The 27,452-nt window shown below is 47.2% G+C and overlaps 1 protein-coding gene across 1 annotated transcript in view; it reads right to left on the reverse strand.

The window, feature by feature from the left end:
- Positions 1-3,196: 3,196 nt before the first annotated feature.
- The window catches only part of PDZK1IP1 (PDZK1 interacting protein 1), a 32,395-nt gene continuing 8,139 nt past the window's right edge, over positions 3,197-27,452 (reverse strand). The window contains exons 2-4 of the mRNA XM_030207512.1: positions 13,615-13,735; positions 7,660-7,746; positions 3,197-3,976 (exon numbers count right to left, since the gene is read on the reverse strand). Coding sequence (XP_030063372.1) covers positions 3,901-3,976; positions 7,660-7,746; positions 13,615-13,735 — 284 coding nt within the window. The 3' untranslated portion in view covers positions 3,197-3,900. The remainder of the gene's footprint in view (positions 3,977-7,659; positions 7,747-13,614; positions 13,736-27,452) is intronic.

The following is a 27,452-nucleotide window of genomic DNA, read 5'->3' on the forward strand; positions in this document are numbered from 1 at the left end:
ATGCCACAGGTGTTATCACCAGGGTGCCTTGCTGCTGTTTTAGAATTGGTGCGACCTGAGCTGTATCAGGCTAATCTATAGAGCTGCCCCCTTAGGCATCAGCCTGTAAGGAAGAGAGAAATATTTGCTTTGAACCAATGCAAGAGCTAACACTAGGTGTGTGTGTGTGTGTGTGGGGGGGGGGGGGGGTCTTTTACTTAGGATTAGCGCATGTTATCTGCAGCAAGGCCCATAAGAATAAAATGGGTCACGTGGCACAGGTAGACCTGGGCTCACCCACTTTGGGGCCAGGCCCATCCAAAATCGGTGCTCCATAAGCATGGCTGATGGGGATCCGATGCAAGCCGTGCCTGCCAAAGATCTCCTCCCGGCAGAAAGAACACTTACACCAGGGGAGTAGCTATGGGGGGGGCCATGGGGGTCTGGGCCCCCTGCAAATTTTATCCGGGCCCCTGGTTTGGCTGGCGGGGGTCCCCAACCCCCGCCAGCCGAAGCCTTCTTCAGCACCGGTCTCCAACGCAGCCGCGTTCGCTGCCCTGCTCTTCTTTCTTCTTGCTTTAACTGTGCACACTGGCTGATCTGTAAGGCTTTGTTCTGTTTCTGTGAGTCTGACGTCCTGCATGTACAACGTGCAGGACGTCAGACTCACAGAGACAGAACAAAGCCTTGCGCTGGAAGAAGAGGACCTCGGCTGGCGGGGGTTGGGGTCCCCCGCCGCCACCCGCTGCCGCCTACCTTTGCTGGTGGGGGACCCCCAACCCCCACCAGCCGAGGTCCTCTTCTTCCGGCGCAAGGCTTTGTTCTGTACAACGTGCAGGACGTCAGACTCACAGAAACAGAATGAAGCCTTACAGATCAGCCAGCAACGTGGCCACTGGCTGATCTGCAAGGCTTCATTCTGTTTCTGTGAGTCTGATGTCCTGCATGTTGTAAGTGCAGGATGTCAGACTCACAGAAACAGAATGAAGCCTTGCGCTGGAAGAAGAGGACCTCGGCTGGCGGGGGTTGGGGTCCCCCGCCAGCAAAGGTAGCCGACGACGACGGCGCAGTAGGGGAGGGTTGGCGGAGGGAGGGGTCGAGGGTCGTCAGCAGGGGGGTTCAGGGCCAAATCTACGGGGGCCCAGGCCCCCATGGCCCCACGTAGCTACGCCACTGGTCCCTAGAGCTGCCAAATTACTCAGTTCCAAGAAGGAAATTTTAGGCCAGTCCTGGGTTTCTCATAAGTCTATCATGACGCATTATGGGACCTGCACCATGGATTTCAATGGGTAGAATCAGGGACTATAAATCCCACACTGCCTTGGGAGGTAAGTTCACAGTCTCCCTCCTGGAACTGGGTAACATGGAAGTTCTGATTTTTACTGATAAAGACCTTTCTATTTTCCCCTAGTGCTTTCCCCAAAAAGATATCATTGAGGATGTGTGACTCGTGGTAATTTGGAGAAAGGAATTCAGAAGCTTGATCTGAGTTCTGAAGAGATACTATATTTTTGGGGAAACTGTTTTCCATGCATGTGTATTCCAAGAGATCCTGAGGAGACCCAGAAGAAAGGGAATCCACCAGGGCCTCAGAAGAGGATTCTAAAGGCAGAGTAAGAGAAGCCTGTTCAGATCTAGGGGCTTGGGATAAGGAACATCCTGGACATTATGATTTTTTTTTCTTGGTATTTTCCTTTTTGATATTCACCCTGTATATACTTCAGGTCTGGGGGATACGGCTAATGGTGATGATTTTTTATTAAAAATACCCAAATGTGAATTCAACTTTCTGACAAGATATTTTGCCTTCCTCCATCTACCAGGACCCTTCATTTTTGTGATTTTTGTTTTGTTATTATTTTTTATTTATTTATTTTATTTTATTTATTGCATTTGTATCCCACATTCCCCCACCTATTTGCAGGCTCAATGTGGCTTACATAGATTTGATAGCATTGACATAACAGGATATCGGATACAATTAGTAGTGTGTAGCGCTTAGGAAGGGGTGAGGGAAGAGAGTTGTTAGGGTAATTATAGGAGGTGTACGCTCATAGTTGAGTGGACTTAGTGAGGTTATAAGTTCTCATTGTAGGCCTTGTTGAAGAAGAATGTTTTCAGAGATTTCCGAAAGATAGATGTTTCTTTGATTTTGTGTACCCCTCTGGGGTTGCCCTCACCCCATCACAGGATGGGTCATGGGCAAAAGATGAGGAATCACACATAGAAAGCCTTACTTGGATGGAACAGATGGGGAGTGTGCTGGAGACGTGAATTCCAATGGAAGACCTGCCTGGAGGAGTAAAGCAGGAGCTGAGCTTTGAAGGAAGAAAGACGGAGACTTGGTCAACACAGACGAGATGGACAGAAACATGAAAATGTCAGAGGGTGGATCAGGGGCGTATCTGAGGTTCGGCGGTAGGGGGGGCAGGGGCTAGAGTGAGGGGGCACATTATAACGCCCCCCCCCCCCACCGCCGTTAACCCTCCCCCACCGCTGTTAACCCTCCCCCACCTACCGCCAACCCTTTCCCAGCCTACCGCGGTCACCTACCCCCCGAGGTCCGCTCCTGCCGTTTTTTTTAAATATTACTTCAGCTGGCGGGGGACCCCAACCCCCGCCAGCCCAGCCGAGGTCTTTAACTTCTTCATCCTTCCTCGTGCTATTCCTGCAATGCATCCTTCCAGTTGGACGGAGTTTGACGTCGCAGGACGTTGACGTCCTGCACGTACAACGTGCTGCGACGTCAAACTCCGTCCAACTGGAAGGATGCATTGCAGCTTTAACAGCACGAGGATGAAAAAGTTAAAGACCTCGGCTGGGCTGGCGGGGGTTGGGGTCCCCCGCCAGCTGAAGTAATATTTAAAAAAACTGTCAGGAGCGGACCTTGGGGGTAGGTGACCGCGGTAGGCAGGGAAAGGGTTGGCGATAGGCGGGGGAGGGTTAACGGCGGTAGGGGGGTCCAGGGCGAAATCTGCGGGGGCCCAGGCCCCTGTGGCCCCACGCAGATACGCCCCTGGGGTGGATAGTGACAGAGCTTCTAGAACAGTCAGCTCAGTTTTCTAAAGACCCTTTTTTATTGCCAGAACAGTTCAAACCTAGGGCAGTGGTGGAAGGGACAGGCAGGGATGAAGGGGGGGGGGGGGGGGGGCGGGACATATGTAGAACCTTTAAACATTTTGTCCAGCTCTAGTCATAAAGTTGCTGACAACAATACTAAAATTCGAACATTTTATTTTGGAAAAGACAGAGACATATTCTCCAGTACAGACGCTGACTATGCTATGCCACATTTCCATCAAAGCATTCCTCTAGGAGATGTGTAATTCTCGTCTTTCCTCTGGCTTCTTTTTCCGTGTCATTTGAAGGCTTTTCTTTCCATGGTTGGTCTTGCTTAGATCTGGAGAATCCAATCTTTGCCTCCATTTCCGCCCAGTGCCTCCGAGGTCTCCCCCACCATCGTCTCTGTTCATCTCTGCTCTTTAGCCAATGAGAACTTGTATTCCACAATTCAAAAAAGGAGGCTTCGCTATCTACTGGGGGAGAGGGGCAGAAGTCTAACAAATTAGCTGGAAGCCCTATTTAAAATGGATCCGCAACAATGATCCTCGGCAGCATTTCCCATCAATTCAGAGAAACAAAGCTAGAGAAAGAACTGAGTGGATTACTTTAGCCAGGGGACCTTGCTGAAGGACTCACCGCAGTTTGACAACAACAGGACACCACCGCTTTAAATCTGCAAATCTTAATGACTGTGTTGAGATTCAATAACAGTCCCCGTGTATTTGTTCACATTATTTATAGGTGGTTAACAAAAGGACAAATGTTTACCACCAACAAAGAACAAGCCTGAGACGTTAACAGTGTGCGGTTTGGCGGAGAAGGTAGAGTAGCTCACGCAACCATTTCCTGAGAGAAGTATTACATGGCAGTGGTCTGGACGACCTGTTCTTCCCATTCAATACGGTTCTCATATGCGTTGTCGTGGTCCGGGCTCCTGGAAAATGAAATAACAGGGCGTTAGTTTAGAGGACAAGCCTATGTCTCGTCACCTGTACACCACCGCAGTAACATCACAAAGAAGGGCACATTCTGAGTGACCACCCAACTGCAGCCATAAAGGGACAGGAGAATTATTTCTGCCGTTTCATCTCCTCTAAGAGTTCGCACATTATTGAAATAGCTCGCAAGCAATGCGGTTCGTTGCACAGTCCTTGACTCCGTTTACTCATGAACTTTGCAAACACTTTTCAGATGGAAAGGATAGGCGACAATATGCATTGCTTTGCATTTTCCAAACTGCACAGACATATTTTCCCGTTGCAAACCGGCCAGGAAACAAGTCCCTGCCGAGATTTGCTCCTGCTTTGTCTGCAGATAGTTTCTCCCAGGAAAAGAGTAGGTTTAGTTTGGAAAATTCAAAGTTCGGCACCTGAGCCTGACTCGGATTCCACCAATTTCACACTTCTTGATCCCTAGACATACTTTTTACACACATACAGGGTTGGCAGTTTTTCAATGATCTATTTACCTGGCCAAACAGCTTTCGAAAGTCTCAGAATGCTTCAAAATTAAATTAGAAAATTGGCTTACCTGCTCTTTTTGACTTGTAACTTTGTGGTCACCCTCCTCAGCCATTTTACTGGAGTCCCAGAGGATGTCAGCAAAGTAATAGCACTTTCAAAAAACATTCATAACACCCGCCATGTGTCCTAGCCCAGGGCTGGTATCAGACATGCAGAGGCCCAGGGCAAAAACTGGAGAGAAGGCCCCATAGCCTACTTGCAAGATATGCCTCCGTTATCTTCAGGCGGGCTTGGGGAACCCCGTGGCATGGGAGCCAGAGCAATTGCCCTGTTAGCTACTCCCTAATGCTACTCCTGTCCTAGAGATTGTGAGCCCCTGGGCGTTGAGCCTTGATAGTATGGATATCGAAGCTCTAGAGTAGCGTTTCTCAACTCCATTTGTGGGACACACCCAAACTGTCAGGTTTTCAGGATATCTATAATGAATATGCATGAGATCGATTTGCATAGATGGAGGTAATGGAGGCAAAAATCATTTCACGTGTACTCATGGTTGATATCCTTAAAAAACATGACTGATGGGATGAATCCTGAGGGCTGGGTTGAGAAGGTCCACAGGTCGACCAGCTCCTTCAAATGACCCACTGGTTAGAACTCTGTTTTGCAGAACAGAGGCCAGAGCTACTGCAGTTTTGGCAGAAGCAGGAGCTGTACTTCATTGGTTCCCTGTCTGGAGGAGCCAATGAAGTGACTTGAGAAGAGGGGTTATGTGAGATGCTGCTACCTTCTCTTTTTCTGCAGGACATGTTAATCCACCATGGCAAAGATTCCTTTAACGGACGATCTCCGTTCCAGCTGTGACTCAACTGAAGTCTACTTGGACATTGTGCAATGTTTCTTTGAAGTCCTCAGTTAAGCTGTTTTCTAATATCGTTCTTCATTTCATCTTCTGATTAATACACACACAGTCATTGCCTAGTATACAGTTTAAGGTGGCGTTAGATAATCCTCATGTTGGCGTTTTTGGCTTAATATGCTGTTTATTTGCATTTTCATTAGCATTTCCCTATTAACCTGCATATTTTCCATGATGGTGAAAAAATGGCCTTTTGTAGGGAGAGCTTTGTCATATGTACGCTCAAGAGAGCAGAAGAAACAAAACTCAGGTGATGAGGGGGCCGCTGTACCACAAAGCACATTAACGAGCTATGGGCGAACAGTTCCATCTTGGTGCTATCAGGTGACATCACTTCCTTGTGTGCTTCGTTCACTCCTGCTTGATGACGGAAAATGGGCATTCTGTGAAACAAAAGATGCAATCCCTGCACCCTAGGCAACAGGTTTCTGAGAATATCATTTCGCAACCTGAGCCTCTGTCCAATTCTCCTCATTTTCTAGAGGATGGAGATACCATTGTTAAACACCATTAAGACAAACCATATAGTTTAAACTATAAAGTACATAAGTATTGCCATACTGGTAAAGGCCAAAGGTCCATCGAGCCCAGCATCCTGTTTCCAACAGTGGCCAATCCAGGTCACAAATACTCGGCAAGATCCCCAAAATGTACAAAACATTTTATACTGCTTATCCCAGAAATAGTGGATTTTCCCCAAGTCCATTTAATAATGGTCTATGGACTTTTCCTTTAGGAAGCCGTCTAAACCTTTTTTTAAACTCCGCTAAGCTAACCCCATAGCCATACCCAGATCTTTATTCCTTCATAATGTGATTCCCTGGCCCTGCAATTTCTCTGCTATGTGCACATATTTATTTATAATAAGTCAAACATAAACAATAGACAATTGTATGCTACATTATGATACCAATACAATCTACTATAATAAAACTCACCCTCAACGTTCTGAGGACACTGACGTCAGTGAAGCCAAGCCCTGACTTCCTTCAAAAAGGTTCGAAGGTTCGTGGTGGTGAAGCCACCAAAATCGCTCCGGGCCCCGCCCTTGAGGGCGGAGCAATGGCAGAACAACGAAGGGGTTGGCAGGGAGGGAGGCAGGGAGGCGGGGGGGGGGGGGAATCGCTCCGGGCCCTGCCCTCGCGTCAAACGTCATGACGTTGGGGGCGGGGCAATGGCAGAACAACAAAGGGGTTGGCCAGGGAGGGAGGGAGGGAGAGAGGGAGGGAGGGGGGGTGTTGGCGACAAAAACCTTGCTAGCGCCCATTTTATTTGCTCAGAAACGGGCCTCTTTTACTAGTATACAATAAAACATTTAGATATGTAAGGAACTTAGCCGAGATTGGCTGGCAGAGCCAGCCGGTGGTGGGAGGCGAGGATAGTGCTGGGCAGACTTATACGGTCTGTGCCAGAGCTGGTGGTTGGGAGGCGGGGATAGTGCTGGGCAGACTTATACAGTCTATGCCAGAGCCGGTGGTTGGGAAGCGGGGCTGGTGGTTGGGAGACGGGGATAGTGCTGGGCAGACTTATACAGTCTGTGCCAGAGCTGGTGGTTGGGAGGCGGGGCTGGTGGTTGGGAGGCGGGGATAGTGCTGGGCAGACATATACAGTCTGTGCCAGAGCCGGTGGTTGGGAAGCGGGGCTGGTGGTTGGGAGACGGGGATAGTGCTGGACAGACTTATACGGTCTGTGCCTTGAAGAGGACAGGTACAAATCAAAGTAAGGTATACACAAAAAGTAGCACATATGAGTTTGTTTTGTTGGGCAGACTGGATGGACCATGCAGGTCTTTTTCTGCCGTCATTTACTATATGTTATATGTGTGTTTATGCCATTATTCTAAACATTTACACACATAACACACATGTAAATGTGGGCACCTAGATTACAAAATTTCCCTTCACAAGTCTCTATCTACTTTATATTTAATGAACGCTTGTATTTCGCAGATCCAAGGGGAAACTTTCTTTCAGCGGTCTTAAGCCAACAAGGGCTATCCTCCTCCCTAACATAAAACTTGCAACATGGATCTTCCAGGATGTTTGTCTCTCATTCTGAGAGCAGACATGTGACAGATGAGGAAAATAGGGCCGATTATGAAGTCACTGACCCAGGCTCCCCACTATGTAATAGATCACACATTAACCATGTGCATTGGCCCCTAAGAGTTACAATGTATTTCCTAAGAGAACAAAGTTCAGAGTGGGAACACAATTATCTCCATAATTTGTCACTGACCTGAAGTTGTCGATTCCTGCATAGTGGCCCTCTGTCCCATTACTAATCACTTCATCCTTCTTATTCACCGCGATAGGTTCGTTTTTCCTAATAAAAGAGGCACAGAAAAAAATGAGCCATTAAAAATCCCATGCAAATGTGTTTTATTTTATTGTCTAATGAAACTAGCAGCATACTGGTGACCAGTGGCGTACCAAGGGGGGGGGTGGGGGCGGTCCGCTCCGGGTGCACGCCGTTGGGGGGTGCCGCGGCGTGAGCCTGCTGCGAGAGTTCGCTAACTTCTCTCGTTCGCTGCAGCTCCCTCTGCCCCGGAACAGGTTACTTCCTGTTCCGGGGCAGAGGGAGCTGCAGCGAACGAGCAAAGTTAGTAAACTCGCAGCAGGCGTGCGATGTGGCACCCCCTCCCCCAGCAGCATGCACCCGGGGGGGGGCTCTTTCACAGGGGGGGTCTTTCGCCAGAGAGGGGGTCCACTGCACCCGGGGGGCGGGGCGCCGCCCCGGGTGTCCGCCCCCCTAGGAACGCCACTGCTGGTGACTGTACAATGTCAAAAGTCTTGAAATCACAAGATCTTGATGCGGTGGCTTAATTTTTACAAGCAGGTTGGGTTCCGGTATGTTGGAATGACGACTTCTCAAAAGTATTTTATACCTTACAGTTGAACCGAGCAACATCACTGTCCAATAGGCAGATGATCAAAAGCAAACTCAGGTGCTAGAGGCCGACGGCGCCGTACTAGCACCCGCGTTTGCTCCCACCCAATGATCAGAGCCAGAAAGCGCCCGGTTAACACGTGAGGCCTTACCGCTAAGTCAAAGGGTGGCGGTAAGGTCTCAGGCCAAAAATGGACGTGCGCCGGTTTTAATTTTGCCGCGCGTCCATTTTCGGCCACAACAAAAGAGACCCTTTTTCCAGGCGTGCTGAAAAATAGACCTGCGCGCATCCAAACCGCACGCCTGTACCAGTGCAGGCCATTTTTCGGCACGCCTTAGTAAATGGGCCCCTAAATGCTGTAGCCCCCCAGGGGGCTGTTTGGTTACTGCCTGCTAACATTGCTCAGGTTCATGTCAAGCAGGGATACAACACCTATGTCCCTTCTGCAAAATTACAAAGACATGCAAAAAAAGCATTAAAAAAAGAAATTTATATATACCTGTATATATATATTTTTTTACTTTTATTTTTGTAATTACTTAATTAATTTTTTTATTTTTTAAATTTTTTATTTATAACCATTTAAATTTTTACAAGCGATAAAACAACTTGCCGGACATACAGAGAAAGTAATATATAGGAATTATTTCAGTCCGGTAATTCTATTCTCTTCCTTAGACCACTAAATAGGAAGAGTGAAACAAGACAAGGAGATCAATTAAACAGTAAACAGGGGGGGGGGGGGGGGGGGGGAAACGTAGTATTAACCTGATTATCCCCAGATATTACTCGTCTAATTCATTATTCCACATTGATCATCTGGTTGGCTTCTTCAAGGCCAATACGGTGTATAGTCAAATCATTTAATTGAAAAACATACTTATTGTCCAATATTAGTTAGGAATAATAGATCTGATTACATTCTTTCTCTTTTAAAAATCAGAAGTTATTTAACAATACATATACTTAAGTCTCTAATTCAGATCCCACTGATTAAAGTAATCCCAGTTTTCACAGGCTTCACTCCTTTTAAAGTAATAATTGAGGAAATATTTCTGAGGAAAAATTTTAGGAGTCATACCCGGAACTCTGGGAAAAACAATAATCTCGATACTAATCATCTATAATAATATTCATTTTATTATTCAAGGTTTCTGGTCTATTATCATTTTCAAATTTATTTTTTTTTACACGGGAGAGAAAGTTCTAGTTACTGAGGCAAATATTGCAGCCTTGGAAAAAAATTCATCAGGTCAAACACAGACTGCTCCAAGGACATTATGGAGCAACATCAAAGAAGGAAAGCAGAAATAAAGTTAGGGAAGGTGTTATGGACTAGCCCAAAATAACATTTGCTTCGTGCTCATTTTTATATAAATTTTTCACAACGTACGGGCATTTTTCATGTTTGACCTTTTTTTAATGGGACAAAAAGGGAAGCAAATCACCACAAAAATTTCATAAAAAGCACATTCACCACATGACAATAAAATAGGTAGTCATCAGCCTGACACGGCCATGTTTCAGCCTCCTAAAGGGCTGCTTCAGGGGCCGGAAAATATCATCCCAGTGGTGCAGACTAAACAATCTCACCTACTCGATTTAAAACAGCTTCTCTCTTGAAAAGCAGCAGCAGTAAAGGCATTTCGTGGTGAATTCAGCACGTTGGGCTGACGATAATAAATTTGCTTTTTATGCAACTTTTATGGCGATTTTCTTCCTTTTTTTCTCTCTTGCTGGATCCTGTAAGTCGCCTGCCCACCTGTTTTCTTGGAATTTTTTTCTTTAGGCATGCATTGTATGCATAAGTACATAAGTATTGCCATACTGGGAAAGACCAAAGGTCCATCAAGCCCAGCATCCTGTTTCCAACAGTGGCCAATCCAGGTCACAAATACCCGGCAAGATCCCCAAAATGTACAAAACATTTTATACTGCTTATCCCAGAAATAGTGGATTTTCCCCGTCCATTTAATAATGGTTTATAGACTTTTCCTTTAGGAAGCCGTCCAAACCTTTTTTAAACTCCGCTAAGCTAACCACCTTTACCACATTCTCTGGCAATGAATTCCACTTATATTAATTTGTAGCAGTCTACAACACCTCAATAATTGGGAATTACAATAATTTCCAAACAGCTCCAGCCTTCTAGTATTGACTGTAACTCACAACGTATTCAGCTCAGGGGTCAATGACTGTGAACTCAATGGGGAGAACTTATCCAGTTCCCCTGAAGAAGCCAACTCATGGCGAAACATGGATCTGTGTTGGGATTATTGTTATTATTCTGCACGTTAAACTGAAATTGGGAGGGGCTGGTTGGGGTGACATGTTAAATGATCCCCTGATAAGGGAAATTGAAGATCCAAATTTACAAGGCACCGAGGGGACAGAAGAGTCCTTTTATTAAGATGCACTAACAGACTTAAGGGTCCTTTTATGAAGCTGTGGCAAAAGGGGCCTGCGCTGGCATTGGTGCGTGTTTTTGATGCATGCCGAGGCCCCCTTTTAACACAGTGGGTAAAAGGCATGTCTTTTTTTCAAGACATGGCCATGCAGCAAGTGAAGCACTTGCTTCATGGCCATTTGGGGGGGGGGGGGAGAGAACTAACCACCACTCATTGAGGTGACGGTAAGGGCTCCCGCAGTAACCCAGCAGTCAGTGGCGTAGCAGGGGAGGCTGCCACCCGGGGCGGGGCGGTTCGCCATTGCACCCCCCCCCCCCCCCCGGGTGCAGCACGATGACACCCCCCCCCCCCCGACGACCAGCTCCCACACCCTACCTTTAAAAAGAATACCGGGAGTCGCGCCTGCCCTGCACGTACAAGAAATGTGGACCGTTGGCTCTTCTCTCGCTCTGTCCCGCCCTTGCAGAAATAGGAAGTTGCGTCAGCGGAGGGCGGGACAGAGCGAGGGAAGAGCCGACGGTCCACATTTCTTGTACGTGCAGGGCAGGCACGACTCCCGGTATTCTTTTTAAAGGTGTGGGGGGGGGGTGTCGATTCGCCGAGGGGGGGGGAGCTGGCAGGGAGCACCCCCTCCCGAGCTGACACCCGGGGTGGACCGCCCCTCCCGCCCCCCCCCCCTTGATACGCCACTGCCGGCAGTAACCAGGCAGCGTGAGGCACTGCCTGATTACCACCAAGTACACAGCAGCGCTACCAAAATATAAATATTTTTGCAGCACCAGAAATGGCACGTGCTGGAGGATGGAACTACGACTGGGCCTGCTGCAGTAGCCCGGTGGTACTTCCCTTTTAGTACATATAAGTAAGTACATAAGTAATGCCATACTGGGAAAAGACCAAGGGTCCATCGAGCCCAGCATCTTGTCCACGACAGCGGCCAATCCAGGCCAAGGGCACCTGGCAAGCTTCCCAAATGTACAAACATTCTATACATGTTATTCCTGGGATTTTGGATTTTTCCAAGTCCGTTTAGTAGCGGTTTATGGACTTGTCCTTTAGGAAGCCGTCCAACCCCTTTTTAAACTCTGCTAAGCTAACCGCCTTCACCACATTTTCCGGCAATGAATTCCAGAGTTTAATTACACGTTGGGTGAAGAAAAATTTTCTCCAATTTGTTTTAAATTTACTACACTGTAGTTTAATCGCATGCCCCCTAGTCCTAGTATTTTTGGAAAGCATGAACAGAAATACTAGGCATTGGGCTTACCGCTGCTTTGTATGCCAGGGGCGTAACTACGTGGGGCCACAGGGGCATGGGCCCTGGCCCCTCCCACCACCAACCCCTTCGACTCCTCCTCCCACCGCCAACCCTCCCCTGCCGCCGCTGCCATCGGGTACCCCCACCAGCCGAAGTCCTCTTCTCCGGTGCGGCTGCGTTGCTGATCTGCGAGTGCAGGCTTCTGTTTCTGTGAGTCTGATTGCAGGACGTCAGACTCACAAAAACAGAAGCCTGCCCTTGCAGACCAGCAACGCAGCCGCACCAGACTTCGGCTGGCGGGGGTTGGGGACCCCTGCCAGCAAAGGTACCCAACAGCGGAGGCGGGGGAGGGTTGGTGGCAGCGGGAAGAGGATGTCGAAAAGGTTGGCACTGGGGGGGGGGTCAAAGGTGGCGGTGGGGAGGTCAAAAATGGTGGGGGAGAGGGGTCAGCGGCACCAAGGGGGGCTAAAATGTGCCCCTCACCTCGGGCTCTGGAACCCCCTCTCCCCAAAGTCTGGCTACGCCCCTGGTGCATGCTAACAATTAGTGTGCACTAAATACTTAGATTCCCATAGGTATTAAATGGCTTCTTAGCACTTAGCGTGCACTAAATCCATTAGCACACCTTCATAAAAGGACCCCAGAATTAAAAGATAAGTACATTTGTTGTCTGTTCATCTGTGGATTATTGACTATCAACCATTTTTGAACGTAGAGTGGTCTTTTAAAATAAGGACAAACTGTGTAATGATAGAAACCTTAGGCTGCCTTGGTCACCCTTCAGTGGGTAAATAGGGCACAATTTCTGTTTTCTGAGCACACGCAAAATTAAAGATATGTGACCGGAATGCAGTAGTGGGCATAATTGTTCAAAATCTAAATTTATTATATTAGAACCCCTGAGCTAAAAAAGTTGTGAGTTGTAGTTAATTTGTAGGTGCACACAGGCATGCACGCACTTTAAAGTTTTAGTCACCCAAACAAACCAAATAAAAACATAAGAATAGCCATACCTGGGTCAGACCAATGGTCCATCTAGCCCAGTATCCTGTTTCCAACAGTGGCCAATCCAGGTCACAGGTACCTTTCAGAAACCCAGATAATGGCAACATTCCATGTAGAACCCCAAAGAGTAGCAAGATTCAATTCAGAATCCCAAAGAGAGTAGCAACATTCCATTCAGAATCTCAAAGAGTAGCAACATTCCATGTAGAACCCCAAAGAGTAGCAAGATTCCATTCAGAATCCCAAAAAGTAGCAACATTCCATTCAGAATCTCAAAGAGTAGCAACATTCCAAGTTACCAATCCCAGGGCAAACAGTGACTTCCCCCAATGCCTGTCTTAATAGCAACCTATGCTCATGAATGCACATCTCAATTAGGAAGAAAAGGGACTGAACTCACTTTCCACTGCAGTGTGCCTCAGATTCCATGAGTGGGAAAGTGCGGGGTACAAATGTAACAAAAAAAAAAACCATGCAAAACAGGAGAATACAGTTCTCCAAATTAGGGCCTGGAATGGGTGGAGTTTGACAGAGTTGCTATAGACTCTGAGTGCAATTAAGGTTCTGCTTGAAGTTGAGGGAGGTTTCTTGTCTAATTAAACAATAAGCCTGATCATACGAAGGTGACTTACTTTTTGTCCTCACACCAGACCCGATTTACAACGAAGACAACGAGGACCAGAAAGAGGAAGACAGAAACTGCGATCAGTCCAGTCAGCCACTGGGGGAACCGCCTCTGGATGGGAACATTTTCTGCAGAGAGAAATGGGACAGGTTCACTAGCAATTTCTGAGAGAAGTCAGTTTCCATACACAGCAGAAGTCTACTCAACATTTAAACTAGAGGGGGGGGGGGGGGGGGGGGTGACAAAAGGAAGCAAGGGAATTCAGAAAGTTACTCCCAGGAAAAACATGACAGCACTGGGGAAAGTAATGTTAATGAGGAGTAGCCTAGAGGTTAGTGCAGCAGACTCGGGAACTGGGTTCGATTCCCACTGCAGCTCCTTGTGACTCTGGACAAGTCACTTAACCCTCCATTGTCCCAGGTACAAATAAGTACCTGTATATACCATGTAAACCACTTTGAATGTAGCTGGAAAAACCACAGAAAGGTGGTATATAATTCCCTTTCCTTAATATTAAAAAAATACATCAAAACACAGGGGTCCTTTTACTAAGGTGCGCTGAAAAATGGCTTGTGGTAGCGTAGGCACGGGTTTTGGGCGCGCACTGATCCATTTTTCAGCGCACCTGTAAGAAAGGCCTTTTTAACATTTTTGCCAAAAATGGACGTGCTGCAAAATCAAAATTGTCGCACGTCCATTTTAGGTCTGCGACCTTACCGCCAGCCATTGACCTAGCGGTAAAGTCTCATGCGGTAACCAGGCAATAATGACCTACATGCGTCAAAAGCCAGTTGACGCATGTGCAAAAATAAAAATTATTTTTTGGATGCGCGTATCAGACTCGCGCCAACAATGAAATTACCACAAGAGCCACGCGGTAGTCAGGCGGTAACTCCATTTTGGCACACATTGGGCGCGTGCAGACGCTTACGTGGCTTAGTAAAAGGGCCCCTCAGTTAATAACACATGGAAAGCAATGAGCTCAAATACTCGTAGCCTAAGTAAAAGGGTTCAAGATATGCAAGCCCTGATGTTTGAGGAAGACTTGGCTATTACATAGTAACATAGTAGGCGACGGCAGAAAAAGACCTGTACGGTCCATCCAGTCTGCCCAACAAGATAAACTCATATGTGCTGCTTTATATGTATACTTGACCTTGATTTGTCCTTGCCGTTTTCAGGGCACAGACCGTAGAAGTCTGCCCAGTACTAGCCCCACCTCCCAACCACTAGTCCCGCCTCCCAACCACCGGTGCTGCCACCCAATCTCCGTTAAGCTTCTGAGGCTCCATTCCTTCTGAGCAGGATTCCTTTATGTTTATCCTGTTATGCTGACATCATATTATATCTCTGTTATTTGAATTTCAGTGCTGTTAAATGTGTATATTTTTTTATCCTGTTTCATATTAGTCCTATTTTTAGGTTTCAATTTATTATTTTCAAGTTTACCTTATTTATTGTATTTATGTTTATTCTTAGCTATTTTACTATTGTTATGCTGGTAACAAAATTGTAAGTTTTATGTTAAGCTGTACCTGCTGTACACAACCTTGGATGAATCTCTTCATAAATGCGTTAATAAATCCCAATAAATAAATAAAACAAATAGAAAATCTGAAAGTGGACAAAGTTATGGGTCCTGGCTGGACCTCTTGTGGATTTATTTAACAGATCTTTAGAGACAGGAGAGGTTCTGCGGGGTTGGAGATGAGCAGATGTGGGTCCCTCTTCACGAAAGTGGGGACAGGGAAGAAGTGGGAAACTTCAGGCTGGTAAGCGTCATGCCAGTGGTAGGAAATATAATGGAGTCGCTGCTGAAGGAAAAGATAGTTAACTTTCTAGAAACCAATAGGTTGCAGGATGTGAGGCAACACGGCTTTACCAAAGAAAAATCCTGCCAAAAGAATCCGATTGATCTTTTTGACTGGGTGACCAAAGAACTGAATAAAGGACATGCACCAGATGTAATCTACTTGAATTTCAACAAAGCCTTTGATACGGTTCCCCACAGAAGATTCATGAATAAGTTGAAAGGGTTGAACTTAGGACCCACAGTGGTGAACTGGATTGGAAACTGGTCCACCGACAGGTGACAGAGGGTGGTGGTAAACGGAATTCGCTCGGAGGAAAGGAAGGTGAATAATGAAGTGCCTCAGGGGTATTGGGGTCGATTCTGTTTAATACATTTGTGAGAGACATCGCTGAAGGGTTAGAAGGAAAAGTTTGCCTTTTTGTAGATGACACAAAGATAGTCAATAGAGTGGATACCCCGGAGGGAGTAGAAACCATTTATTTCTTTATTTTATTTGTTACATTTGTATCCCACATTTTCCCACCTATTTGCAGGCTCAATGTGGCTTACATAGTACCGTAAAGGCGTTCGCCAATTCCGGTATGAACAAATACAGTAATGTTGTGATAGAATAAGGTTCGTGTGTACAGACACATTAGGGAATCGTAGAGAGGAAGAGAATCGTAGAGTGGAAGAGTTATTATATGTCTATTACGAGCTTTGGCTTCATTGTGTTGTAGGGTTCAGGCATTTAAGTTGGGTCGGTAGGGTATGCCTTTTTGAACAGGTTAGTTTTTAATGATTTCTGGAAGTTTAGGTGATCATAAGTTGTTTTCACGGCTTTTGGTAATGCGTTTCATAGTTGTGTGCTTATGTAGGAAAAGCTGGATGCTTAGGTTGATTTGTATTTGAGTCCTTTGCAGCTTGGGTAGCGGAGATTTAGGTATGTTCGTGTTGATCCTGTTGTGTTTCTGGTTAGTAGGTCTATGAGGTCTGTCATGTAACCCGGGGCTTCGCCATAGATAATTTTATGAACCAGGTTGTAGATTTTGAAAGCAATGCGTTCTTTGATTGGGAGCCAGTGCAGTTTTTCTCGGAGGGGTTTGGCGCTTTCAAACCATGAAAAGAGATCTCCAAAAAGTAGAAGAATGGTCAAACGTGTAGTGGTTAAAATGTAATTTATTTAAATTATGAAACCTGTTATATATTCACACCTACAAACTCAAAGAACAATCATTTTTTAATATATATATTTTTTAATTTTTAAAGTGATTGGTGCTTAGAGTGTCTCACACTGGGAGGAGAACTTCAGTAGCGTTTAACACATTCAAGCCAAAAACATCATCACACCAGAATGTCCATCTCTGCCTGCCAAACTGAATTGTCCAAAATTCAATAATGCTAAGGAGAACCCCAAAGCGCTTATTCAAAAATACTCAATCAAAAACTCAATTCACAAAAAAACTCAGTTCATAATGTTCTGAGATTTTTGTAACTTTTTTTCTTCTTTTTCTGTTTTCTTTGTTTTCCTATTGCAATCCGCGTTTGTTCTTGTTTCAGGATGTAAGACAGTAGAATACATTTTCTAATAAACTAAACTAAAATATTACCCAATGCATTATGTTGATTAGGCTCTGTGTAGTTTACAGTTTATTCAAACGTTCTCTACCGCCCACACTGACACGCAGAGCAGGGCGGTGTACAAATCAATAATTCAAATGTTAACACAACAAGAAAAGAGCTACAATAATCACAGGATAGGAAAGATATTTCCTAATTGGAACAGAATTGCAACCCCACCCCCGACAACCCTGATTTATATGTCAACAAGCCAACTTCTGAGCCAATGCGCTAAACGTTATTATTGTTGTTTATATTAATTAGAGAATTATTCTTAGTATTGGTATGCATTCATATATGATTCCACTAGGCACATGGTCAGAGTTATGGCTTTAATCTATTGAAAGGTAATAAATATAAATTTTAAAAAAGAAGATAAGATGACGCTTTTTTTATTGGACTAACTTAAAACATTTTTTGACTAACTTTCAAAGGCAAAACCTTCTTCTTCAGCTCAGAAATGAGCAGAAGTTGACAAATATCAGAATATGTAAGTGAAACATAAAAGCATTCCAATGACAGTCTCACAGGGACAGATAGTGGTGGGGGTGGGGGGTGAAACATGGAGAGGTGGATGAGTGACCAAATTATTAACAGCGCACAACTGTACAGAGCTCTGTACAAAAATGATTCACATAGGGGTCCTTTTGCAAAGCTGCCCTAGCGTTTTTAGTGCACGCTAAAAATCAGCACACACTACATGCTAGCGACATCAGGGCTGCCGAGAGACTGGGCCAGGCCCGAGACGAGGCCGCCCCCGGGGCCCCCACCCGAAGTCGCCGGGCCCCCCCTCCACCCGCCACTGGGCTCTCTCTCCTCCCCCGGGCCCTCTGCACTGACCTTAAGCGCCTCACCTTCGAAGGCACAGCAAGCAGCGGCAGACCACTCCTTCCTTCTGTGTCCCGCCCTCACGGAAGTTACGTCAGGCGAGGGCGGGACACGGAAGGAAGGAGTGGTCTGCCGCTGCTTGCTGCGCTTTCGAAGGTGAGGTGCTTAAATTCAATGCCAGGGAGCGACGGAGGGCGGGCGGGCTGGACTGCAGCAGTGACGGTAGCGCCGGGCCCCCCCCCCCTCTCGGTGGCCCTGAGCAACATCCATATATTCCTATGGGCATCTCTAGCGTTTAGCGTACGCTAACCATTAGTATGCACTAAGGGGCCCTATTACATAGGTGCGTGAGGGCCTACGCGAATGCAGCATGCACCAAATTTTCGTTACCACCCGGCTATCCGGGTGCCGTGGCTGGTAATTCTGAACATGGCGCATGCCAAAAACACATGGTAAAAAATATTTACTATTTTCTACTGCAAGGCGCTTTGCCCAGTGGTAAACGACATGCTGCATGCTTACCGCCCGGGTAGCGTGTCAGACCTTACCGCTAAGTCAATGGGTGATGGTAAGGTCTCAGGCCAAAAATGGACACCTACTGGTTTTCATTTTGGTGCACCGTGCACATCCATTTTCCGGCCCCTTAAAAAGCGTCCTTTTTCCAGCTCGTAGTAAAACGTTGCCCGGTGCACACCCAAAAGACACACTTGCCCTTCCACAGGCCAATTTTTGCCACGGCTTAGTAAAAGGGCCCCTAAAAATGCTAGCCTGCCTTTGAACGACATAGTTACAGTCAAGGTACAAAAGTCCAGTACAGCATTTTAAGGGAAAGGGACTTATATACCGCCTTCCTGTGGTTTTTCCAACTACATTCAAAGCTGTTTACGTATTATATACAGGTACTTATTTGTACCTGGGGCAATGGAGGGTTAAGTGACTTGCCCAGAGTCACAAGGAGCTGCAGTGGGAATCAAACTCAGTTCCCCTGAATCAGAGTCTGCTGCACTAACCACTAGGCTACTCCTCCACTAGCAACATTCCCGGTAGAAGCCTGCCCTTGCAGATCAGCAATGCGGCCCGTGCAGGCTTCTGTTTCTGTGAGTCTGACGTGCAGGACATCAGACTCACAGAAACAGAAGCCTGTGCGGCTGTGTTGCTGATCTGCAAGGGCAGGCTTCTACATGGAATGTTGCTAGTGGAATAGCAACATTCCATGTAGAATCTCAAACAGGGAAAGGGAAATCGGGTCTTGATATACTGCCTTTCTGAAGTTTTTGCAACTAGATTCAAAGCGGTTTACATATATTCAGGTACTTATTTTGTACCAGGGGCAATGGAGGGTTAAGTGACTTGCCCAGAGTCACAAGGAGCTGCAGTGGGAATCGAACCTAGTTCCCCAGGATCAGAGTCCGCTGCACTAACCACTAGGCTACTCCCCCACAGTCACAAGACAGTCACAAGTAAAGTATTTGTCCTTTCTGGTCTGGTCCCTCTCTTGGCCACTCATTAGCCAGTGTTCAGCAGCAATACGTCCGATGGGTTTTTCCACATCAAAACTAGGGCCAGCATCGTCTATCTTCATGATAATGGTTGGACCTAGATAATAAGTTGCCAGGGTAAATGTTTCTATGGATTTTCCAAGTTTAAAAAAAGTTATTAACTAGCCAAGCTCCATATAGGTTAGTTATTAGAATTCAAGCCTGGGCATTTGGACACAAGAAGAGCGATTTCACTCGGCATTTCCATTTATGTATTTATTTAATTTATTTGTAACCTGCCTATGAACGAGGTTGTTAACAAAATCTACGCATAAAACAAAATAATATCATTACATAAAAGAAGACACTTATTAAGAAAACACTTCCTGGCGGTATTCAGCTCCTGACTGCTCAACAATTTCACAATAGGCTTGAGCAAACAAATACGCCTTCACATTTTTCTTAAAGGTGCTAAGCTCTCTTAGTAGCCGCAAAGGTAATTGCAGTTTGTTCCACATTACTGGTCCTACAAAAGACCAGCAGGCGGATGGCCGCTGATCATTGGCGATGAATGCGCTGAGCCCTGTTTAGCATGCATTTGCATGCTACTTGCGCAAAGAGCCCTCGAGCGCGTTGTTTCACGCGCTCGAGGGCTCTAATCATGGAGCAGTAGCAAACGCCGGTGTTAGTACGGCGCTAACAGCCTCTAGCGCCGGCGTTTGCTTTTGATCATGAGGGCCCAAGGGCGTAGCCAGGACTGAATGTTTGAGGGATCCGGAACCCAAAGTGGGGGGGGGGCACAGTTTGGCCTGCCTCCCCGCCGCAACCACACATACCTTGGCTGGTGGGGGTCCCCAACCCCCACTAGCTGAAGCGTTTCTCCAGCGCTGTCCTCTGTGCATTGCCTGCCCTACTTCCCCTCACGTCTCCCAGTCAAAAAAACCGAGTATGTAGATGACATGAGGGAAAGCAGGGCAGGCAATGTGTAGAGGACAGTGCTGGAGAAACGCTTCAGCTGGCGGGAGTTAGGGACCAGATCCAGATCCAATATGGGGGGGCCCAGGCCCCCAAGGCCCCCTACAGCTACGCTACTTCAAAAAGACAACGCAGCAGTCGCAGTAATGGTATAATGCAACTAAGTCATTGAAGGCACAATCGATCGTTGTGCATTTTTACAGCACAAAGATTTATTAGGGCTCCTAACGTTGGAAAACCCGAGACATATAAGCTGGTACGAAATCACGCAAAATTTTAAAAACTAACAATGGTTTAAATCAAACAGGGAGCCAATGCAGTGCCTTTGTTGAGCTGGTAACATGATCTGACTCATGCAATCCACAAATCATACAGATATGATGCTGGGGTCTATCTCTCTCCTGCTCCTGTGTGTCAGAACCCAGGTGATTGCGTTAACCTCATATCCCGGGTCCTGGCACAGGGAAGCAGGACAGTGACAGACCGAGGGAGGAGCAGACGCAGGAAGGTAAGGGGGTGGGCCCAAGTAGGGGGGGAGCGGAGGGCAGTGATGGCATGAGTGGGAGGGGGATGGAGCACGGGTGGGAGGTGGCGGTGGCCCTGCCCCAGGCCTGGCTCTGTCTCTCGGCGGCCCCGGCTTTATCCAGGTTTCTTTCTTATGGAGACAGCGGTTTGCCTCTATAGAAAGTATTGTAAACATCAGTGTATAATGTACACCCAATTCTTTTATGAGCAGGATTTTTAATTTTTAGGGAAATGTCTACTACTACTACTACTAAACTGTAAATCATTTCTATAGTGCTACCAGTCGTACGCAGCGCTTCACAATCGAACATGAAGAAAAGACAGTCCCTGCTCAAAAGAGCTTACAATCTAAATCAGGACAGACAGACAGGACCAATAAGGATAAGGGTAAGACAGACAGAAGGACACATAGGGAAAGGAACTATTGAAGAGAGGAAGACAAGATAAAGGTTACGAGCAAGTGACAAGTTAGGAGTCAAAAACTCTAAAAACAACAAACTTTGCCTGAACCCAAGTGAAACCAAGTTTCTATGAGTCCCTAACACAATTAGGCAGATACCTGACATGTGGATCTATCATTTGTAACAACTACGTTGCCTTTCTCCTTAAATTGAGAAGGCAAGTCTTGTCTCAATTGTGCATGCTATAAAAACATCAAGACTGGATTACTGTAATGCACTCTACACTGGTCTGACTATAAAGGGTCTACACCAGCTCCAATTGATTCAGAATGCTGAAGAAAGATGAATAGAAGGTTGGAAGCGACGTGACCATATCACACCATGTTTGCAAAAACTTCACTGGCTACTAGTACAATATAGGGCTAAATTTAAAACTCTATGTCTGATCTTCAAGGCCCTTAAAGGAAATGGCCCAGAGTACTTGAGGTACAGGACCTCCCTCTAAAGATCTCCAAGGTCACTAAAGTCCTCCCAAGGAGTGTCTCTAACCACACCCTCTCCAAAGCACATCACGCGATGTGACACCTGCCAGCAAGCTTTCTCTGAAGTAGCCCCCGCACTCTGAAATGCACTCCCTGAAAGGCTTTGCTTAACACAGGACCAGGCCTTTTTTTGAGGGTGTACTTGGGGGTACTGAGTACCGGCACCTTTTCCATTGTCTGCTAAAATTGACCCATGGACCCCAAGTTTTAATGAAAATGCTCAGGCTCTACATCGCAGTTCTGCCTTGTCATAGGTTCTGTGACTGGTTGCAGGGGGCCTGGCTATTGTGGGGTGGGTCCAGTGGTGTGCTGGAGCGGGCTCTCACAGGCTCGCGAGAGCCGTTTGTTAAGTTTTTAAGAATTTTGGGAGCCGGTTGTTAAAGTAGGCCTCCCCATGGCTACTTTACTACTACTACTACTTAACATTTCTAAAGCGCTACTAGGGTTACGCAGCGCTGTACAATTTAACATAGAGGGACAGTCCCTGCTCAAGGAGCTTACAATCTAAGAGACAAGTGAACGGACAATGTGGGTTTGGGCCCCCTTCTGAATTCTCTTTTACTTTGCTGGCAGTGATGCTGGCCCAACTAGCCAAGTAAATAGACTGCTGCTGCTCCCTGCTCCTTGTTTCTGACTCTGAGCATCAGGCTGAGACTTTTCATGCAAGCGCAAGAAGGTTCCATCATGCTGCTCAGAACCAGAAACAAGCAGCAGAGAATGGTGGCAGTCCATTTATTGGCTGGTGGGGCTCGGCAAAGGTATGCCTAGCATGCCCGCACAAGGGAGGGGAGAGAGAGGCATGTATTCCCCCTCCCCCCAAAAAAAACATTTCAGGTCCGGCTATGCCCGGAGAGCCCGTTGTTAAAAATTTACCAGCACACCCCTGGGTGGTTCCTTCAGTGATCACCTCACCCCTGAAGGGTGGCCTGGCATTTGAGTACCGGCACCTTTTTTGCTAGAAACAAAACACACTGCACAAGACTATTTCTACTTCAGGAAGCAGGTGAAAGCTTGACTCTTCAACCAGGCCTTTAATGGAAGAAGTAACTAACTTGCTAGTCACAAACACAGAAGGAGTGACACAGGCCTGCACATACTGTAGCCAGACCAGTGTTGCCAGGTGGGCGGTTTTACCGCCCAATTGGGCGGTTTTCCGCGACCCGCCGCGGGAAATTTTTGCCCGCGGCGGGTTGCGGTTTTTTGGGCTGCTTTTGGGTCGTTTGGGCGGTTTTTTGGGCGGCTTTTTGCCTTTTTTTCGGCCGCGGGGGCGGGGTTAGTGACGTTTTTGGGCGGGGTTAGTGACGTTTTGGGCGGGGCCGATGATGTGGGAGGCGGGGCCGATGACGGGGAGGCGGGGCCGATGACGTGGGAGGCGGGGCTGGTGACGGGGGAGGCGGGGCCGGTGACGGCGGGGGCGGGGTTGATGACGGCGGGGGCGGGGGTGATGACGCGGGGGTGGGGGTGTCAGGGGCGGGGTTTGTGTTTGGGCGGGTTTTGGGCTGTTTTTTTGGGCTGGATTGGGCGAGAAAAAAATTTTCCACCTGGCAACCCTGAGCCAGACATGTTTATCTACTCCTGCACTAGCTGAGATTATATCCAATCACCTTTCTGACTAAATTAGTCCTCTTATTTTCTCATTTCTGTTACTCTGTCATATCTATCTATGTTTTATTTTTGCTTACACCCTATGATGTTCATTAAAATGTTTTATTGCTATTGTGTTGACACTGTAATGTTAAATTTACTTACACAGGACCAGGGGCGTATCTGAAAGTCGGCAGTAGCGGGGGCCGAAGCCAGAGTGAGGGGGCACATTATAGCCCCCCCCAGCCCCCGCCGCCATTTCCGACCCCTCCCCTGCCGCCGTGGGTACCTTTGCTGGTGGGGGACCCCAACCCCCACCAGCCGAGGTCCGCTTCCTCCTGCCGCTGCGAGGTTTTTTAAGTTCTTCATCGGGATTCGTCCTCCGTCACTCTGTGCTGCTGTTCAAAGAAGCTGCTAGCTGAATGCAGTTTCGGACTGAGTCTGACGTCGCTGCTGCACGTTGTACATGAGTCTGACGTCCTGCACGTACAACGTGCAGCAGCGACGTCAGACTCAGTCCGAAACTGCATTCAGCTAGCAGCTTCTTTGAACAGCAGCACAGAGTGACGGAGGACGAATCCCGATGAAGAACTTAAAAAACCTCGCAGCGGCAGGAGGAAGCGGACCTCGGCTGGTGGGGGTTGGGGTCCCCCACCAGCAAAGGTACCCACGGCGGCAGTAGGTGGGTCCAGGGCGAAATCTGCAGGGGCCCAGGCCCCTGTGGCCCCACGCAGATACGCCCCTGCACAGGACACAGTTCTTTTTTTGCGAGTAAACTAAACAATCACAATGCTCCCAGCTACACCCAATGTATAAAGGCCAGAGTAAGGAGGAGCACGCAGCATCACATAACAGTCTATTACATTTTTAGCTTTATATGTTTTTAGGAATTTTTTTTACATTTTTAAAAAATATTTTTTGTAGAGACCATTATAAACATGAGCAAAGCGCTGTTTCAATGCTCGATCATAATTGTATCCGGTCTTCCTTCTTTTTTCATCATAAACAGTTCTTTTGCTGCCGCCATCTTCAAATATGCAAAAGGAATTAAAATACCGTACTTGATTCAAGAGTTGAATCAACGGACATTCCGCCTAGTAAAGCATAAGCCACTTAGGGGCGAATTTGTCAATGTGGGCCACTATTAAGTCGGGTTATTTCAGCACAGGGTCCCAAGAGCTGGTGTAACTGCTGCTGTGCAAACGTTAGGAGTGCCAGTGGTCACTTACGCTAAGGAGTCCTTTGATCAAGCTACGGTAAAAGCAGTGGCGATCCTAGGTCGGCTGCCACCCGGGGCGGATCGCCACTGCGCACCCCCCCCCCCGGGTGCAACAGCATCCATCCACCCCCCCCCCCAGGGTGCAGCACGACACCCCCCCCCCCGGCGCAATGACACCACCATCCCCGGCACATCAAGCCCCCCCCCCCCCCGGTGCATTCTTGGCTGCTGGAGGGTGAAGCCCCGCGCCTGTTGGCTCCACTGGCTCCCTGCTCCCTCTGCCCCTTGAACAGGAAGTAACCTGTTCCGGGGCAGAGGCAGCAGGGAACCAGCGGAGCCAACAGGTGCACGCCTGCTCTCTGCACCCTCCAGCAGCGTGCACCTGGGGCAGACCGCCCCCACCGCCCTGCCCTTGCTACGCCGCTGGGTAAAAGGACCCCTGCGGTGGCATCAGCACGCCGGTTTTCCACACACTGAGGTCCCCTCCTACCAAAGCGGATAAAAGGCCTTAAAAAAAAAAATGGTCATGCAGTAGGTTAACCACTTGCTGTACGGCCATTTCTCGACGGAGACAGTAAGGGCTCCTGCGCTGACCCAGCGGTAACCCAAAAAACAAAATTCCAGTATGTTAGAAAAGGCATGCAGTGGGAGAAGGCTGTACTGCTGGGCTCCTCCGGTAGCCCAGCAGTAGTGCCTGATTGCCATATGGGCTTGCCGCATTTTAGATAAAAGGGCCCCTAAGTATTCTATAATGACATCTTGGTGCACAGATACCATTATAGAAGATGCCCTCACCACACACCTCCTCCCACCAAAAAACTACAAAGACTAGGGGACACTCGAGGAAGTTACATGGAATTACTTTTAAAACAAATAGGAGGAAACATTTATCACTCAACTAATAGTTAAGCTCTGGAACTCTTTGCTGCGTTTAAAAAAAGGTTTGGACAAGTTCCTGGAGGAAAAGTCCATAGTCTGCTATTGAGACAGACATGGGAAGCAACTGCTTGCCCTGGGATTTGTAGAATGGAGTGTTGCTACTCTTTGAGTTTCTACATGGAATCTTGTCACTGTTTAGGATTCCAGAATCTTGCTATTCTTTGGGGTTCTACATGGAATGTTGCTACTCTTTGAGATTCTACTACTACTACTACTACTATTTAGCATTTCTATAGCGCTACAAGGCATACGCAGCGCTGCACAAACATAGAAGAAAGACAGTCCCTGCTCAAAGAGCTTACAATCTAATAGACAAAAAATAAATAAAGTAAGCAAATCAAATCAATTAATGTGAACGGGAAGGAAGAGAGGAGGGTAGGTGGAGGCGAGTGGTTACAAGTGGTTACGAGTCAAAAGCAATGTTAAAGAGGTGGGCTTTCAGTCTAGATTTAAAGGTGGCCAAGGATGGGGAAAGACGTAGGGGCTCAGGAAGTTTATTCCAGGCGTAGGGTGCAGCGAGACAGAAGGTGCGAAGTCTGGAGTTGGCAGTAGTGGAGAAGGGAACAGATAAGAAGGATTTATCCATGGAGCGGAGTGCACGGGAAAGGGTGTAGGGAAGGACGAGTGTGGAGAGATACTGGGGAGCAGCAGAGTGAATACATTTATAGGTTAGTAGAAGAAGTTTGAACAGGATGCGAAAATGGATAGGGAGCCAGTGAAGGGTCTTGAGGAGAGGAGTAGTATGAGTAAAGCGACCCTGGCGGAAGATGAGACGGGCAGCAGAGTTTTGAACCGACTGGAGAGGGGAGAGGTGACTAAGTGGGAGGCCAGCAAGAAGCAGATTGCAGTAGTCTAAACGAGAGGTGACAAGGGTGTGGATGAGGGTTTTGGTAGAGTGCTCGGAAAGAAAGGGGTGGATTTTACGAATGTTGTAAAGAAAGAAACGACAGGTCTTGGTGGTCTGCTGGATATGAGCAGAGAAGGAGAGAGAAGAGTCAAAGATGACCCCAAGGTTTCGAGCTGAGGAGACAGGGAGAATGAGAGAGCCATCAACAGAAATAGAAAACGGGGGGAGCGGGGAGGTGGGTTTGGGGGGGAAAATGAGAAGCTCGGTTTTGGTCATATTTAATTTCAGGTGACGTTGAGACATCCAGGCAGCAATGTCAGACAAGCACGCTGAAACTTTGGTTTGGATGCAAGGTGAGATATCAGGGGTAGAAAGGTAGATTTGGGAGTCATCAGCATAGAGATGGTAGGAAAAGCCATGGGATGAGATTAATGAACCAAGGGAAGAAGTGCAGATAGAAAAGAGGAGGGGACCAAGAACAGAACCCTGAGGTACGCCGACAGGCAGAGGGATAGAAGTAGAAGAGGATCCACCAGAGTGAACACTAAAGGTGCGGAGGGAGAGGTAGGAAGAGAACCAGGAAAGGACAGAGCCCTGGAATCCAAGTGAGGACAGGGTATCGAGAAGTATGCTGTGATCGACAGTGTCAAAAGCAGCGGAAAGATCAAGAAGAATGAGGATGGAATAGTGACCTCTGGATTTAGCCAGTAATAGGTCATTGGAGACTGAATGGAATCTTGTCACTCTTTAGGATTCCGGAATCTTGCTATTCTTTGGGCTTCTACATGGAATGTTGCCACAATTTGGGTTTCTGCCAGATACTTAAGACCTGGCTTGGCCACTGTTTGGAAAACAGGATACTGGGCTAGATGGACCATTGGTCTCACCCAGTATGGCTACTCTTATGTTCTTATGTAAGTGTTTTCAATTGCAAGACGTATAGCATAGAATCACCGCCCTGTTGAAATTAGTAAAGAGTCAGACTTTATAATCTTGAGGAAGAAAACTTTTCTCGTTTATCAAAGTTTCTGGAGATTTCGACCTTTAATTTAATTTGAGATCATGTATTTATTTAAATTCTGATCTACCATGACC

Source organism: Microcaecilia unicolor, chromosome 6 (assembly GCF_901765095.1).
Source record: "Microcaecilia unicolor chromosome 6, aMicUni1.1, whole genome shotgun sequence".
Taxonomy (NCBI): domain Eukaryota; kingdom Metazoa; phylum Chordata; class Amphibia; order Gymnophiona; family Siphonopidae; genus Microcaecilia; species Microcaecilia unicolor.